We start from the raw sequence: 16,759 nt of genomic DNA on the forward strand, positions 1-16,759 counted from the left end.
TAGCATACAGCAGCAAAGGAGTGTTCCCATTGGCCGGCGGCGATCGCGAGGGGGGGGCCACGAACGGATGGCCTCCCCCTCATCTCGGATCGCCGGGGAACAGAACGGGACCGCTTCGGGCACCGGGGGGGGGTCCGATCGGACCCCCCACCCGCGAGAGGCAAATCACGTACATGTACGTGATTTTGCCTGCCCGTGCCGCCTTGCCGACGTAAATCGGCGTTAGGCGGTCCTTAAGTGGTTAAAGTATGGACATGTTTTACTTTTAAAGGGTTAGTTCATCTTTTCAAAAAAAATGTGAACCAACACCCTCACCACCCCACCCCCTCCCACCCCCTACCCCTTAGAGAGTAACTTGGTTTGAGAGCGTTTTGTAAGACAAGCAAAATTTTAAAATAAATTTTGACTTGATATACAAGCGATGTCTTGATAAAAGAGTAGCGTCAAGTCACAACTGAGAATAAAAGAGAAGATCAAAACAAAAGAACTCGCTGCTCCAGGTGAGACAGGAAGCCTAATGATCTCACGGGTTCCCGCCTCGGCTCGCCTCCGCATACGATCAACACTGAAGAAATGCACTCCAAGATCCATCGAAATTCGTATTTAATGAACGAACATCCCAAGTGTTACAGACAGTGTGTGAAATGCGTCTACCATTTGAACTGTCTGTAACACTTGGGATGTTCGTTCATTAGCTACTTCCCACCCGGCCAATGTACATAAATGGCCGGGTGGGCGCTCTCTCCTTCTGAGTGGATGTTCAGGAACGTCCCTCAGAAGGAGCGGGATCACGTGCGTGCCAGCGCAGCGGCGCGATATCGATGCGCTCGTGTCACCCGGACACGGCGCATCTCGGATCGGCAGGAGGGCTCTGTGATTGGCCCTCCTGATCACATGACGGCCGTGTCCAATCACAGCCGTCGTGTGAGGTAAACACAGCCGGTTGCTAGGCGATCAGCTCTCCTCTCCTCACACGGAAGTTGTCGCTGAGGAGAGGAGAGGTGATCGCTGCAGCCGGCTGATGATCAGTGAGTATGAGCTGTTTTTTACAACTTTTTACTCACTGATCACCAACCTAGTGTCAACACACATGTCTCCAAAACACATGTCCCCAAAACACATGTCCTCAAATAATAAAAAAAGCTGTCCCCCACATATGTCCCACTAAAATCACATGTCCCAATGGTAATCTGCACACATATGTATGTGATCACCTGCGCACATCTGTACATGATCATTTGCCTACATATGTCCATGATCACACAAACCAATTATTATACACTTAACAGGATTTTTTTTTAATCAAAAACATGTAGCAGAATACATTTTGGCTTACATTTATGACAAAATTCGATTTTATTGGATTTCTTTTAAAACAGAAGAAAATATTGTTTTTTTTCCAAATTTCTGTTATTTTTGCGCATATAAGAAAAAAAAAAAAGAGTGCAGCCATTTCTTCAGTGTTAATAAAAGAGAAGAGAGGCACCTCTAAGTGTAGCAATATGGTTGCATTTAATGAAGGTACAACATTTAGCAACATGTTGCTACACTTAGAGGTGCCTCTCTTCTCTTTGATACTCTGTAGCTCCTGCTGCATTTTGCTTCTAATCCCCTTGTGGAGGCTTCCATTTGTGAATGGACATTTTACAGTTACACAACCTATCGCATTGCTATAATCTTTTTTATATGGACTGTAAACTGAAGGACCTATGAATAAATAGTTGTGGAATGAATCATTTGAGTTTCCCTTATTTCTTATGGGGACATTTGCTTTGATATACAAGTGCTTTTGATTACAAACATGTGTCTGGAACAAATTATTCTCACAATCCAAGGTCTTACTGTATTTTCACACTTTCTCACTGTGGACCCTGCAGTTTACACATTCTAGGACCCAATGAGAAGCTTTTGCTTACAGCATGCAAACTCTATCTATAGTACCTTAATGAACACAAGTGTGATCACTTCCTGGGGAGGCAACAAATACTTCCAGAGCGTATACAAGAATAACTGAACTAGATACATGCAATTAATATATATTTTCACTGCGTTGTCTTACTAAATTCAATTTGTCAGAAGGGTGAAGATGGACTATACAGTATTAATAACACAGTCCTATAGGGAGGAAATCTACAATTATAAATAAATCACACAATATGGGATTTTAAGCGAGTTGTCAAATTTAATAGAATTTTGCATCAGTGTGAATTAAGCTTGCAACATTTTTCTCTTGTGTTGACATGTGTAATTAAATTCGGATACCCAGTTGTTGGTTTTTTTTTTTTTAGCTCTGGAAATTAGTTTTCCACTCTGCAAGGAACCTTTTTTGAAGAGGTGCACCGACTTATAATTTTACTTTTAGTACCTCTGTTTATTATTACCTAGATAAGGTCCTGGGCTATAGCATATTTATTGCTGTCGCAGATAAACTGCAGACACGAGGCCAGCTCGAGCTTTCACAAATGGATGTGCTACAACATACATATATTTGTCAAGTCCCCAGAGCATCACAAATGGCCGAAAGATATGTCGTTATCAGGCAAGTGATGCAAGGAATAAATAGTAGGAATACAGAAGCTTTGTTAGAGTCCACTGAGGATTTAGTACTGCTCATAAGCTTTATTCCCTGTTGCGATTTTTGTTTAGCCTTGCTATGTGGTGACATTTGAGTCTGCATCATGTAAAAAAAAAAAAAAAAAGAAGCTAAGTCAATTGAGGTTTGAAGTGCAGTCTAATTTCTGTTCTCTTCAAGCTACTGATGGCAAACAATCTTGTGGGATGATTGAAGCCTTTGCAGCTTTTATATGGTCTCGGCTGCGGAATTGTAAAAGACAGCCCTTAGTGTTGACCGCTAAAAAGGTGCAGGTGTCTCTTTTTTTTGAATGGAAGTGTTTACGGCCATTTTTCACGATGCCGTCTCCTACAGGCTGGAATTCCTATTATGCTTGGGATTTTAATAGGCGCTTCATTATCATAACTATTTTAATTATAGGAAAATATTTGCCGCACACGAAAAAATACCATATGCTCGTCTGCTGCAGTATTTTAGCTAGCACAAGCACAACTGTAAGTGCTTTTTAATTGCTCAGCCACTTTATTATTCATTTGCATTGCTGAATATATTTTTATCTTTTCAAAGACAAATATTCATGAATTGTTTTGTGCGGAAGTATAAAGCCTCAAATAAAAAAAGTCAGTGCATTTCATCAGTAAACCTGGAGTATCTGCTGTTGATCTCTAGAATGCCAAAAATGCAACTTCTTTTTTATTTATTTTTTAGTTTTTTTTTCCTTTTTCTATAAAATTATTATGCTTTTCTGTCTGTGTCTACTGAATAAATACATAGTAAGTTGATTTTTTTTTTCACACTTGACAGAGGTTCTCTTTTTTTTTTTTTTTTTTTTCTTGGTGTCAAATGTAAAAAAGCAAAGCCCAATTATATGTGTTATATTTATATTTTCTGCTACACTAAGCACTTTTTGTGAAATACAAAAGGCTTTCTCACTGTAAAAATAAACCAGTATTGAGTGCCATGGCATATGCTGAAGAAGCAAAGGGCACAGTGCATGTAAGGTTTGTAAGAAAGCTGGCAAAAAGTAGACACCTCAAGGCAAAATGGTTGTGTGACATAGTAGTATGTACAAAATGGTAATCCATTTTCCATCTATTCTTTGCTTACAAATGATGCGACCTTAGCTGATGGATATATTTTACACCCAGCTGTTCTGCTGCACCAGAGTTGGTATGCCTTTGAAGGAATAATGGAAGTAAATACAGTATATTTTTACAAATATTAAGGAGCTTTCATCCAAAATGATTTTATTATGCGAAGAGCATATGGGGCAGGATGTGTCTAATATTTGGCTTTGTAGTGTTGCTATCAGGAATATACTGAACCCTGTTTCCTCTCATCTCGCCATACTGTACATTAAATGATTCCTTGTCAATGTGACTGAGACTCCATTTTAAAATGTCAGCGTGATGGACATGTTTTTCTAGAGTGCCATTTATAAACCCACACAGACAGCCAGTGTAACCATGAATGGTTGTGAGCTGAGACAATGTACAGAGCTGTTTGGGGTGGCTCTGTACCTTGTGATTGGGGATAAGCTCAGGCATATTTGGATTCTAAATGGCCTATAACGGAAACATTTTTGCATTAGGATGGATGGATGGAATCCAACACATGGGTATTGGTGGGGTACCACATCCCTTAATGCATATAAAGAGAAACAATCCTTAAAGCAGCAATAAACTCCTTTTTTTTTTTTTTAAAGTTGTACCTACAGATAAGCCTATAATAATGCTTACCTGTAGGTACAGTGAATATCTCCTAAACTTGCTGTGTTTAGGAGATATTTACACTGGATGCTGCCGGTGACATCATTGGTGCATGCACTCTGAAGGTCCGGAGTTCACAAACCTGGAAGAAAGAACAGGGGGAAGATAAAAAGCCCTGTCAGTGGTATCAGCGCACTGCTGGATGGCTTTATTCCAAGGTAAGTATTTCATAATGTGCTAGTATGCAATGCATACGAACACATCATTTATTTCCCTTGGAGGGGACTTTTTTTTTTTGTCACATGCCACGGTTTACTACCACTGTAAAGGACAAATAGACTTCCTTGCCACCCCAAGAAATCACACACCATTAAAGTAGATGTAAACCATCACATATACCCAGTGAAGTGAACAGCCTCAGAAGATGCACAGAGATGAAACCAATCCGCCTACATAAGTTTTACATGTATATCTGATGTCTTCAGCTTTCTACACTCATGTACACACTCTGCACATCATGTTAGAAAATGTTCTTCCTTTCTCAGCAGTAGGAGGGCAGTCTGGGCATACACTGTATGAGAGCTGATTTGAGGAACGGCACACACCCCCCTCCAAAAAAGCAGAGCTGTGCTGTCAATAGACAAGCTCTCTTCCTTATCTGTCTCTAAGTTCTCATATTTAAGAGGTCCTGTCATGTTTTTTTTTCTATTACAAGGGATGTTTACATTCCTTGTAATAGAAATAAAAGTGACCCAATAATTTTTTTTTTTTTTTTTTTTAAACGGTGTCAAAATAAAAAATTTAAAAGTAAAATAAATAAGAAAAAATATATATATATTTTTTAAGCGCCCGTCCCGACGAGCTTGTGCGCAGAAGCAAACGCATACGCGAGTAACGCCCACATGCAAGGTATTGCCGCAATCGTTAGAGTGAGAGCAATAATTCTAGCCCTAGACCTCCTCTGTAACTCAAAACTGATAACCTGTAGAAATTTTTAAACATCACCTATGGAGATTTTTAAGGGTAAAAGTTTGTCGCCATTCCTCGAGCGGGCGCAGTTTTGAAGCGTGACATGTTGGGTATAGATTTTCTCGACGTAACATGATCTTTCACAATATAGAAAAAAATTGGGCTAACTCTACTATTCTTATTTTTTTTAATTAATAGAATTTTATTTATTCCAAAAAAAGTGCGCTTGTAAGACCGCCATTTTATTCTCTAGGGTGTTAGATAAATAATATATAAAGTTTGGGGATTCTAAGTAATTTTCTAGCAAAAAAAAAAAAAAAAAAGATTTTAACTTGTAAACAAGAAGTGTAAAAAAGAGGCTCGGTCCTTAGGTGCTTGTTTCAATCAAAAATATATTTATCTTTGATAGGATTTTAAATCTCTTTGCTTTCATTTACCAATAGATAAACTCCCTATTAGTATAGTATAAGGCCTCCTGTACATCGGAGTAAAAACCAGCACATTTGTTACTGATTTGAAATGAGACTCATTGTCGTCTAAAGAACAATGCACACGGCTGGGTAGGGATGAGTAATACAGCGATGAGAACAGATACGTAAAATGAAAAAAAAATAAAAATGTTACATTTGAGTGCAGTATTTTTTCGCATACACGTGTTTACTCATCTATAAGCATGTTTATGTGAGTATAAATGAGTATATTACAACACTGGCAATGAAGAATTTTACTGGTCTATACGCTTACGCACCTTTACACTCCTATACTCAACATTACTCAAGTCTTCGCACACAGTTTTTTAATCGGAGGCTTTCGGTTAACATGTTCATGAGTAAACATCAGTAAATTGTGACGCCCTTGTCTGAGCAGCTAGAGAGTATCTACACTTCCTCCACATGTGTCACAGAAGGTGCCGCTTCCTCAGGAGGATGGAGGAGTCACAACAATGATTCTATATGTTTACAAAGATATATGTAGCAACCTGTAGTAACAAAACCGTGTACAAATTCAGAATAATAATATATATACGTTTTATAACTGGGCTTGACTCACTAAAAAAAGCAGCTACAAGTGTGGTAGTTCATATGCGTAAGTGTCATTATCCCTGGGCGAGTGTGGGATCGCATATAAAGGGGTCCTGAGAAGATGGACAATAAACAAACCATGAAAAACAAAAAGATATAGAACAGAAGTGAAAGTAACAAGGCAGAGCAGAAAATGTAATACCCTCCAACAGTGGGAACCCACCTGTATAGAATATATGGGGTTGAATTACTAAAAGCACACAGATACACTGACAGATCTGAAGGAGACCTGCATGGCACCAGTGATCTGCTAATCAAAAAAAAAAAAAAAAAAAAAAATTTATATATATATATATATATATATATATATATATATATATATATATATATATATATATATATATATATATATATATACACACATACACACACACATATATATATATATATATATATATATATATATATATATATATATATATATATATATATATAAAAATGCACATTTTTATTACCTGCAAAAAAGTTACCCATTTGTTTTTTCTAAACTGTAATGGACAGATAGGGGTTGATTTGCTAAAACTGGAGCGTGCAAAATCTGATGCAGTCCTGCATAGAAACCAATCAGCTTCCAGTTTTTTTTATAGTTAGAAGCTGATTGGCTACCTTTTTTTTTTTTTTTTTTTTTTTTTTTTTTAAGCCTGTAAAACGTTGCACCAGCGATTAGCTTAGCTGGTACCATGCAGGTCTCCTTCAGATCTGTCAGTGTATCTGTGTGCTTGTCCAGGCAGTCAGATATAATCTGACAGGAAGAATCAATGAACTACCACGGAGCTCCACAAATCCGTGGAAGTTCATTGTCAGAATCTGACAGGAAGAATCAATGAACTACCACGGCGCCCCACAAATCCGTGGAAGTTCATTTAGAACTACAAGCCGACAACCCCAAAGGATGAATGAATGAATAATGCGGGCGTGCTGATTTTAACAAGTGACAGCGAGTACGGGGATCTTCTCCCCATTCTGCTGCCACGGGGGGTGTCAGAAACCATGAATCAGACTGAGACAGAAGTACAGTTAAATCTCACTTGTTTAATATTAATAAAAAAAAGGTAAACAGAGTAAGCGTAGTCAAAACATAGCCAAAGTTCAGGAACAGCAAGCAGGATCTGGAGCCAGAAGGAATGTCAGCCAAGCAAGTTTTAATAGGAACACAGGAGAGCGTCTCTAGAGATGTGACCAAGGCGAAGGCAGAGATCATCTGGGCTGGATGGCTTAAGTAGGCAGGACTGACGAGCAGAATATCATCAACAGGTGAGCCACTGTGGAGAGAATGGAGCTTTGAGAAGGAAGGGCTGAGCCCAGACCTGACAAGGGGGCAGGACCGGGCAGCAGCTGCAGCATTGGGAACTGTTCCACCCCTTAAAATGGGTGGAACATGTAACATGGTCCCAAAGATGAACTTATTCTTTAAGCCTAGTACAATGTAACCCAAAATGATATTAACTTGTACGAAAATTCTCGAACGACAAAGGCAAATGTAGTTGCATACGAGCGTAGTAACAGAGGAAGTAATATAGTGTACTGTACGTGACGCTTCCAACCATATCCACCAAATATATTTAATTATTTCCGCAGGATTGCTGCACACATTGAACGATAATCGGATTTTACGATAAAATTTTTCTAGCTTGCTCCTTTTTTTTTTGTCCGAAAAGTCGGAACTGGCTGTCGAAAGCACTATACTAATAAACCAATAATCGACCGATTGTTCCTCCTAGGGAAACGTTTGTCTGATTTTCTTGTCGTGTATCCTGGCCTATAAGCATCAAGGAGATATTCTAAGCTGGTCTTTTCAGAAACTTTAGATATCAAGTTATCTTTACTGATTGGAAGAACTAGGCCAAAATCTGTATAAATAAGGAGGTAAACTTAGGAGAAGGGGTCTGCATCTAGTCCAAGCCCATCTTAGCCATCCTGCCAGGTTGGTCTTACTGCAGACCGCCAATCGTAAGTGGCTGAGAATTTCCCTGCCCCACAGCCATGAGTATACACACCCCATGTTTACCTGCAGCAATGGGACAGGGAATGCCTCGCCCACTTATGATTTGCAGTCTTCAGTGACAGCCTCCTGTGGGATAGCTCAGTTGGGTTCAGACTAGTGTCCAAACACGCCTGAGCTCGCCCTACTTGTCATCACTGGGATGACTAATCGCAAATGTAAATGCTCTGGCAAGGAATAAGGTACACCTTATTCCTCTACCTTTTAGGCTTAACCAGCTATTAACCCTTGCAGTGTGGGCGCCCCCCTACAAGGGATTTTTTTTCTTCTGGCTGGAATGGGGTTTTAAGGCAAGAAAAAAGAACAGTAATGCAAGGGCATGAGGAAACACTAGTTAATATTAAGCCATCTTTCTCAATATTCCCTTTATATCACTGGCATCAGTGCTTACCATGTTAGATAATATTTCTTATTTTGTAGTTGTCTAACAGCTGAATCTTTTCTAATTATAGTCATAGTAATCCCACAGCACCCAAACAGTTTGCAATTCCAGGCTTTATTGTAGGATTCTACCATTACCTTGCAGAGACTTTTACTACATTCCAGAAATGAAAAAACCTACTAGAATGATTTTGTGTCTCAGGTACTGAAAAGGTTGGGTCAGAAGACCGAGCACGTAGATTCATTTGGGCTGATTTTTTTTTATTTTCACTTTGTTTGACTTATCTGTTTCAATATTTTTTATTGCAGTATTTTCACAAAAGAGAATACAAAAGTTATGACTAAGAATGCAGATCTTCCACAATGTAAAATAAATACAGAATGGGTAGTAGTCCAAATAATTTTAATGTAAAAGAGCATAGAAAAGTTTTTTTTTTTTTTTTTTTCCAAAAGAAGAAACTTCACAATCAGTATAGAATTCACTGTCCGTGTGGAGTAACCCCAAGTAGCTTCTCTAAATGTAAAAATAATAGGTGAGAAGACCTAAAGAGATGCAAAAGCAAAGACTGAGAAGGGAAAAGGAAAAAGGGGGGTGTTAAGAGGGAAAGCAGGGTAAGACCTCGCACTCCGAATCTCACCGTCCTGAAATTATTTTAATCAGGTATAGATCTTGGCTCTCCAGTCAGTTACTTGACCCACAAGTCCCACACTTTCTCAAACATCCTCATTTTGTCATTCAAGATCGCTGACATAACTCGTTAATCATAATCCTGGAAAGTATGAGCTTGAGCTGTTCGAATGGCAGGACAGCTGACTTCCAAGATTTTGCCATAATTTTTGCTGATTTAAATTTATAAAGGCTATGAGAGATCTCTGAGGTCTTGAAGCTGACTCCACCTTGCAGCCCAGCAGAGCTTGTCTTGGGGATACTTTGTGTGACTTTTAACGACTATTATCAAAACGTGAATTACATATGTAATTGACTAGAGATGTAAAATTTCTGAGAAAATTTTGAAGGCGTGAGAAAAAAAGTTTTCCTGTGTTTTTTTTTTTTTTTTTTTTTCTTTTTCCGAAAGAAATGGACATTTTCAAAAAAAAATAAAAAATCAATTTGGAGTAGTTTTACAAATTGAAAATCATTTTTTTTTTTACACTGGGAAAGTGAAATACAGAGTATTTAAAAGTATTATGTTTGAAATCAAAGTGCAGCTTATTCAGTAAATAAACTATAAACTTTTTAAAAGGACTGTATATGTTAAGAACATTTCAACTATAAATGAGAACAGGTAACCATCCCCCTTTCCCTCATAATAATTAAAAAGCTTCCTGCCAATATGCATTTTCAGTTATTGATAATGCTGATCCAGAAGCATATGCTGTGAGCTTGATGAATGTTCTCCTGATTTTCAGGTGTCCTTTTCTCTATAAAAGAAGGTATTTTGTATTTTTTGGGAGGCTGTGGTTTGTAACACTTCCTTACGTGAAGATGCTTACTACCCAAAGAAACATTTTGTGATGATCCAGAAGCAGCAGAAAGTGTTTCTGGAATGAGAGGGAAAAGTTACTTACGCTGTCATTATGGTCTTCCTCATTTCATTTCATAAATTATTTTATAGTGTCTTTAGGGCACCTCTGGCATGCAAGGATGTGTTTTATCATTTTGTTAGTAGCATTTGGAAAATATTTCTTCTCACAATATGTGCAAATTGCAGCTTTGCTCTCAGCAGAAATTACCCCGTGGAAATGTTTCCAAACTCTAGATGTTGGCCTCACTATTTTACTAAGAGGAGGAAAAGAAAAACCAATTTGCTGACCAGAGTATAGGTAAACCCTATGCTGTGACGATGGAGAACATTAATAGGAATAATTTAAAGGTTATAAAGATAAACTAACATGTCAGACAAATTTACCCTCTTACCTGTCAGTTAAGGCCTGAGAGGACAGAAACTATCATCTAATGTATCCTAACAATCACCCAACTTTAGGAGGTACAGTTTGCCCAACTGTTGGGAAACTAAACCTGAGCCTTTTCCATGCAGTGCCCCCTAGTGTCAGAATTACATATTTCTCTAGTTTGAGACTTGCATTGAGAAGTGCAGTGTAAAGGCATACATGGTCGAATTTTGAAAGAATTTTCTTTTGAAAATCAGAAAATTTTTGCGTTTTGTGATCCGATGGTGCCACCATTGATTTCGAAATTCGGCCAACTAAGCCTTCAGTTTCACCTCATGCTGCTACAGAAAAGAATTTTCGTGGCTGGGAATCTTCTTTTCTTTCCGGGAATTTTCTTTTCTTGCACATACGCATTTATTTTTCGATTTACATTTCTCAGACGATTCTCCTATCATTGATTAGAAAATCGTTAGCCTTTCAAAAAATTTCCAACATGTCCGATTATTCAAATTCGATGGCCGCACGAAAATGGGCTGTTGCAGCCCACTAATGGTGCGAAATACGAACAAAAATTCTTTAGATACGATTTTCGAAAGAAAATTCTTTCTAAATTCGACCCATGTATGGCTTGCCTTACTTACTATAACTAATTAATTATATTCCAGAATTTGCTTGTCCTCAGCTGAGAGAACTACTCAATAATTTAAGACTTTAAATAAAGTCTCAGAAATATTTAATTAAGGTCTTCATATTATATATTTAGAATATGTCGTAGAAATAGATTGTTTTTATATATCATTGTATAAGAACGTATTCCACCCTTTTTTTTTTTTTTTTTTCTTTAATTTTTCAAGAATAAAAGCAAAAAAAAACCCTTTTACCCCCAATTTTTCCTTTTTTTTTTTTCCTTTTTTTTTTTTTTTTTTTTTTTTTTATATAGTCAAGGCCTTCTCATCTCTATTCTTGACTGGATGAGGAATTTTCTTTTCACATGATTTGAAGCGAATGTTCACACAATTGAGAAGAGCTAATTTACGTTTGCGTTGTCCGAGGTGGATCATTTGTCACAGAGCCGCAAGGGGGCTGTTGATGGGCATTCAGGAAGTGATTCTATTGCCTCATGAATGCCTTTTTGTTTTTTTTGTTTTTTTAGTTTTTTGGACGGCCAGATGAGGTTTTTCAATGTGAACACTGCAATGCAAGCATGAGCCCAATGTTTGGCTTGTGGCAACAGTGCAGGCCTATTACCTGCCCACCAAATGCACTCGGATGTGGGGAGGGGGGTTCATTTTTTTTTTTTTTTTTCCAAATAACATTTTATTGTAGTATTTGTATTACAAGAATACATAATATGTAGAGAACGACCAAATAAAAAAGGGAAGGAAGAAGGAGAGAAGGGGAGCATATAATAAAAGACATGTATATAACAGTTCCCCACATCCTTCCCCATAACACTGTTCAAAACTGTACAGGTCGTTCATACATTCTAGGCATAGAGAAAGAAAGAAGAGGGAGAAGAGGATGAAAGAAGAGAAAGGGGGGGGGGGGGCGGTTGTTATTGTAACTTGTTTACTTGTTCATGGTGGATCCTCTCGAAGATGCCACAGCCCCCAAACTTTGTTATGCGCTTCCAGCCTATCCTGTATTCTGGCCGTCATCTTCTCCATCAACTCCACATCTTTGATCCTAGTGTATAGGGCTTCAGGAGTGGGGGGAGAAGTTTTTTCCATTGTAGGGCTATTAGACAGCGTGCTGCCGTGAGAATGTGGTGCACTAATTGGGGTTCATTTTTTGCAATTGCACAAAACTTTGTGTCTATGGCATGCGTGTACTCCCTTACGGCTGCCTTTGCAGCCTAAGAGGGAAGTGGTAAAAAATATAAAAAGCAGCTCAACTGCCTAGTTTTACCTAATCGGTCTCACCGTGTCCAGTACGTTTTGCTGTCATTATGTACCTAAATGGTAACTCCAATTTTGTTGAGAAAAAAAATTTTCCTCTGGGGGATCAATTATATATTACAAGGATTTACACAATTTTTTTTTTTTTTTTTTTTGCAGATTCCTACTTTTTCTTATTCAGAAGAAATAACTGTGTGTTTGTTCATATGCAAACTAATGTGAATGGGAGTGATTTCATAATTATCAATCGGTGATGCACTTGCAGGGTTCTAATAAGGAAAGCGGCAGGATCTGCATCACTTTGGATGTGATTTCCCTTTGGGACTATCTTGCCAAAAATTACCTTTTTTGTTGCAGGGGATGCCCAAAATCTGACTTGTACCTTTAGTGCAGACTTCTAGAAAAACCCAATAAGCCAATCACACGGCGGGAAATGACATTTCTGGGGGGGGGGCGTACTGTACATCATCTGTGTGCACAACACCTCCAGGTAGCCATATTGTATTGCATTTTACAGGAAATTACAGTGTTGCAGATTTAGAAGGAATGGTCATTTTTAATAACATTCAATTACACTTTGACTTGTGTTTTTCAATTGTATATGCTGTATTACTTTTTGCTATTTTCATCTCACAAAAGTGGAGTTTCCTTTTTTAAATTTTCACTTGTTTTATAACTACAGTTTGTGGTCACTGGCCCTTCATAGATTTCCGCTTTTTTTTTTTTTTTTTTTTTTTTAATGTATATCCACTTCATATTTAACTTTTTTTCTTCTTAAAACCTTCCCTAGCTCTCTGAAAAGCAAAAACCAAGGCTTAATCTGGAGAAGTTGTCAACTTCTGCAGGACGTTGTAATGGAAGATTTTCCTGCTGAAATCTTTCTTCAAAGACCAAAGATTGTAAAGGTTAGTCAGACAGTGACTGGGTAATGCTGCTTATGACATTTTCAAACATGCTATGGTTTTCTGGAAATTTCAGACATGCCAAGATTTTTTGATATTCTACCAAGAATAGAGCAGTGAGAGGTTAATGCTTTACTTGTGAGATATGTATATTTTTAGATGCTGTTTGGCTAAAGAACTTATGACTTGATTTATGATATCTTTATTTTGCACAGCTGAAATAAATGACTGGCCATCACTAAAAATAATTGTTCCTTGCTCTCACTGTATCGGAGCCTTACTTTAAAGAATGTCAGACTCAAATGAAACCGAGAGTTGAACTGAGCAGAAAAACTCCTTAATAGGCTGCATTAGGTCTGTTGAGGATCAGACCTTCTCCGCTCCAAAAATATTGCAGTGCTTCGGTAATTAACATAATAGCAACTTACAGTATTATATCCCTAGGCAAGAGACCAGAATATATTTTCTAAAGTGTTCAACTGCGGCATTTTGTAAGGAAGCATAACCTTTATACGTTTTTGAAGTGAACTGGTTGGAGCCTCATTCACTTTAATTTCTTAAAATGGATAAACGCTAGCAAGTGCCAGGGCATCTCCGTACAGTCCATGGAGTGTCCTCTCCATCTGCACAGCTTTAGTCTAGTCTACTCTATCCCAGGGTTGATATTCTATCTGGGTTGATGTCATTTTTTTCCCTAACTTTTACTATGTGCTGGTTTGTGAGGTTTTTTTCAAGTATAGGCTCATCAGGCCTATGCTACCCCCTCTAACCTTCAAGACCAGCCTTTTAATTTTTAGGTATTTCCCTTGTAGATGGGTTCATTTCCACATCTCGGGATTTCCACCTCTTTCCTGTCCTAACCTACAAGGCAGTTGTTAGCCTTTGGAATTCACCAATATACAGTGGGGACGGAAAGTATTCAGACCTCCTTACATTTTTCACTCTTTGTTATATTGCAGCCATTTGCTAAAATCATTTAAGTTCATTTTTTCCTCATTAATGTACACACAGCACCCTACAGTGACAGAAAAACACAGAATTGTTGACATTTTTGCAGATTTATTAAAAAAGAAAAACTGAAATATCACATGGTCCTAAGTATTCAGACCCTTTGCTTAGTATTTAGTAGAAGCACCCTTTTGATCTAATACAACCTTGAGTCTTTTTGGGAAAGATGCAACAAGTTTTTCACACCTGGATTTGGGAATCCTCTGTCACTCCTCCTTGCAGATCCTCTCCAGTTCTGTCAGGTTGGATGGTAAACGTTGGTGGACAGTCATTTTTAGGTCTCTCCGGAGATGTTCAATTGGGTTTAAGTCAGGGCTCTGGCTGGGCCATTCAAGAACAGTCACGGAGTTGTTGTGAAGCCACTTCTTCGTTATTTTAGCTGTGTGCTTAGGGTCGTTGTCTTATTGGAAGGTAAACCTTTGGCCCAGTCTGAGGTCCTGAGCACTCTGGAGAAGGTTTTCATCCAGGATATCCCTGTACTTGGCCGCATTCATCTTTTCCTCGATTGCAACCAGTCGTCCTGTCCCTGCAACTGAAAAACACCCCCACAGCATGATGCTGCCACCACCATATTGGACAGGTGATGAGCAGTGCCTGGTTTTCTCCACACATACCGCTTAGAATTCAGGCCATAAAGTTCTATCTTGGTCTCATCAGACCAAAGAATCTTATTTCTCACCGTCTTGGAGTCCTTCGGGTGTTTTTTTAGCAAACTCCATGTGGGCTTTCATGTGTCTTGCGCTGAGGAGAGGCTTCCGTCGGGCCACTCTGCCATAAAGCCCCGACTGGTGGAGGGCTGCAGTGATGGTTGACTTTCTACAACTTTCTCCCATCTCCCGACTGCATCTCTGGAGCTCAGCCACAGTGATCTTTGGGTTCTTCTTTACCTCTCTCACCAAGGCTTTTCTCCCCAGATAGCTCAGTTTGGCCAGACGGCCAGTTCTAGGAAGGGTTCTGGTCATCCCAAACATCTTCCATTTATAGATTATGGAGGCCACTGTGCTCTTAGGAACCTTAAGTGCAGCAGAAATGTTTTTGTAACCTTGGCCAGATCTGTGCCTTGCCACAATTCTGTCTCTGAGCTCTTCAGGCAGTTCCTTTGACCTCATGATTCTCATTTGCTCTGACATGTACTGTGAGCTGTAAGGTCTTATATAGACAGATGTGTGGCTTTCCTAATCAAGTCCAATCAGTATAATCAAACACAGCTGGACTCAAATGAAGGTGTAGAACCATCTCAAGGATGATCAGAAGAAATGGACAGCACCTGAGTTAAATATGAGTGTCACAGCAAAGGGTCTGAATACTTAGGACCATGTGATATTTCAGTTTTTCTTTTTTAATAAATCTGCAAAAATGTCAACAATTCTGTGTTTTTCTGTCAATATGGGGTGCTGTGTGTACATTGAGGAAAAAAATGAACTTTTAATTGATTTTAGCAAATGGTTGCAATATAACAAAGAGTGAAAAATTTAATGGGGTCTGAATACTTTCTGTCCCCACTGTATATCTGTAGATTTTATTTTATTTTATTTTTTTGGTAGGCGACAAAACAATCAAAGATCATTGACACTGTAGAGCACAACATGAAACGTACATAGCTATAAGGCATGTCAGATATGTCTGGTATCAGACAAGTTGCCCACACAAAAGCCATAATACGGTAAAACAGCAAAGATGATGGCTCCGGAAGAAGCAACAGTATTCTAAGACTATAAACAATAAAACCTTTGCCTAACAGCCTCCTGAATGGCTCCTGTTTATATATGGCGGCAGAATGGCTCTGCTGCGTGAATCTCGCCGTATGTATGTGCGCGTGTGTATGCATGTATGTATGTATTTTATTTAATATATATATATATATATATATATATATATATATATATATATATATATATATATATATATATATATATATATATATATAATTACTGCAGCCGCTTTAAAAGACCGTAGCAGGCATGCGCCCGCTGTTTGCATGGTGGGGGACCCGATGCGGGCGCGAGAGCAGGAACAGGGATTTGTGTGTTCACAAATAGTTTAAGTAGGAACAAAGATCCGTCTTCTCTCCCAGTCATTCCAATCCCCTCACAGTTAGAACACACCCATTGAACACACACTTAACCCCTTGATCGCCCCTAGTGTTAACCCCTTCCCCGCCAGTGACATTTATACAGTAATCAGTTGCTGTTTTTAGCTCTGATTGCTATAGAAATGTCAATGGTCCCAAAAAAGTGTCAAATTTGTCCGCCACAGTATTGCAGTCCAGCTTAAAAAAAAATAAAAAATAAACATGCCTAAAATCTATCCCCTATTTTGTAGACGCTATAACCTTTGCGAAAA

General features: G+C 38.5%; 1 protein-coding gene across 3 annotated transcripts in view; it reads left to right on the forward strand.

Moving 5' to 3' along the window:
* RTTN (rotatin) overlaps nt 1-16,759 on the forward strand; it is a 372,765-nt gene that overhangs the window by 59,707 nt on the left and 296,299 nt on the right. For all 3 annotated transcript variants that reach the window (XM_073631267.1, XM_073631266.1, XM_073631268.1), the window contains exon 7: nt 13,297-13,411. In XM_073631267.1, coding sequence (XP_073487368.1) covers nt 13,297-13,411 — 115 coding nt within the window. The remainder of the gene's footprint in view (nt 1-13,296; nt 13,412-16,759) is intronic.

The sequence above is a fragment of the Aquarana catesbeiana genome, linkage group LG05 (assembly GCF_042186555.1).
Source record: "Aquarana catesbeiana isolate 2022-GZ linkage group LG05, ASM4218655v1, whole genome shotgun sequence".
Classification (NCBI taxonomy): Eukaryota; Metazoa; Chordata; class Amphibia; order Anura; family Ranidae; genus Aquarana; species Aquarana catesbeiana.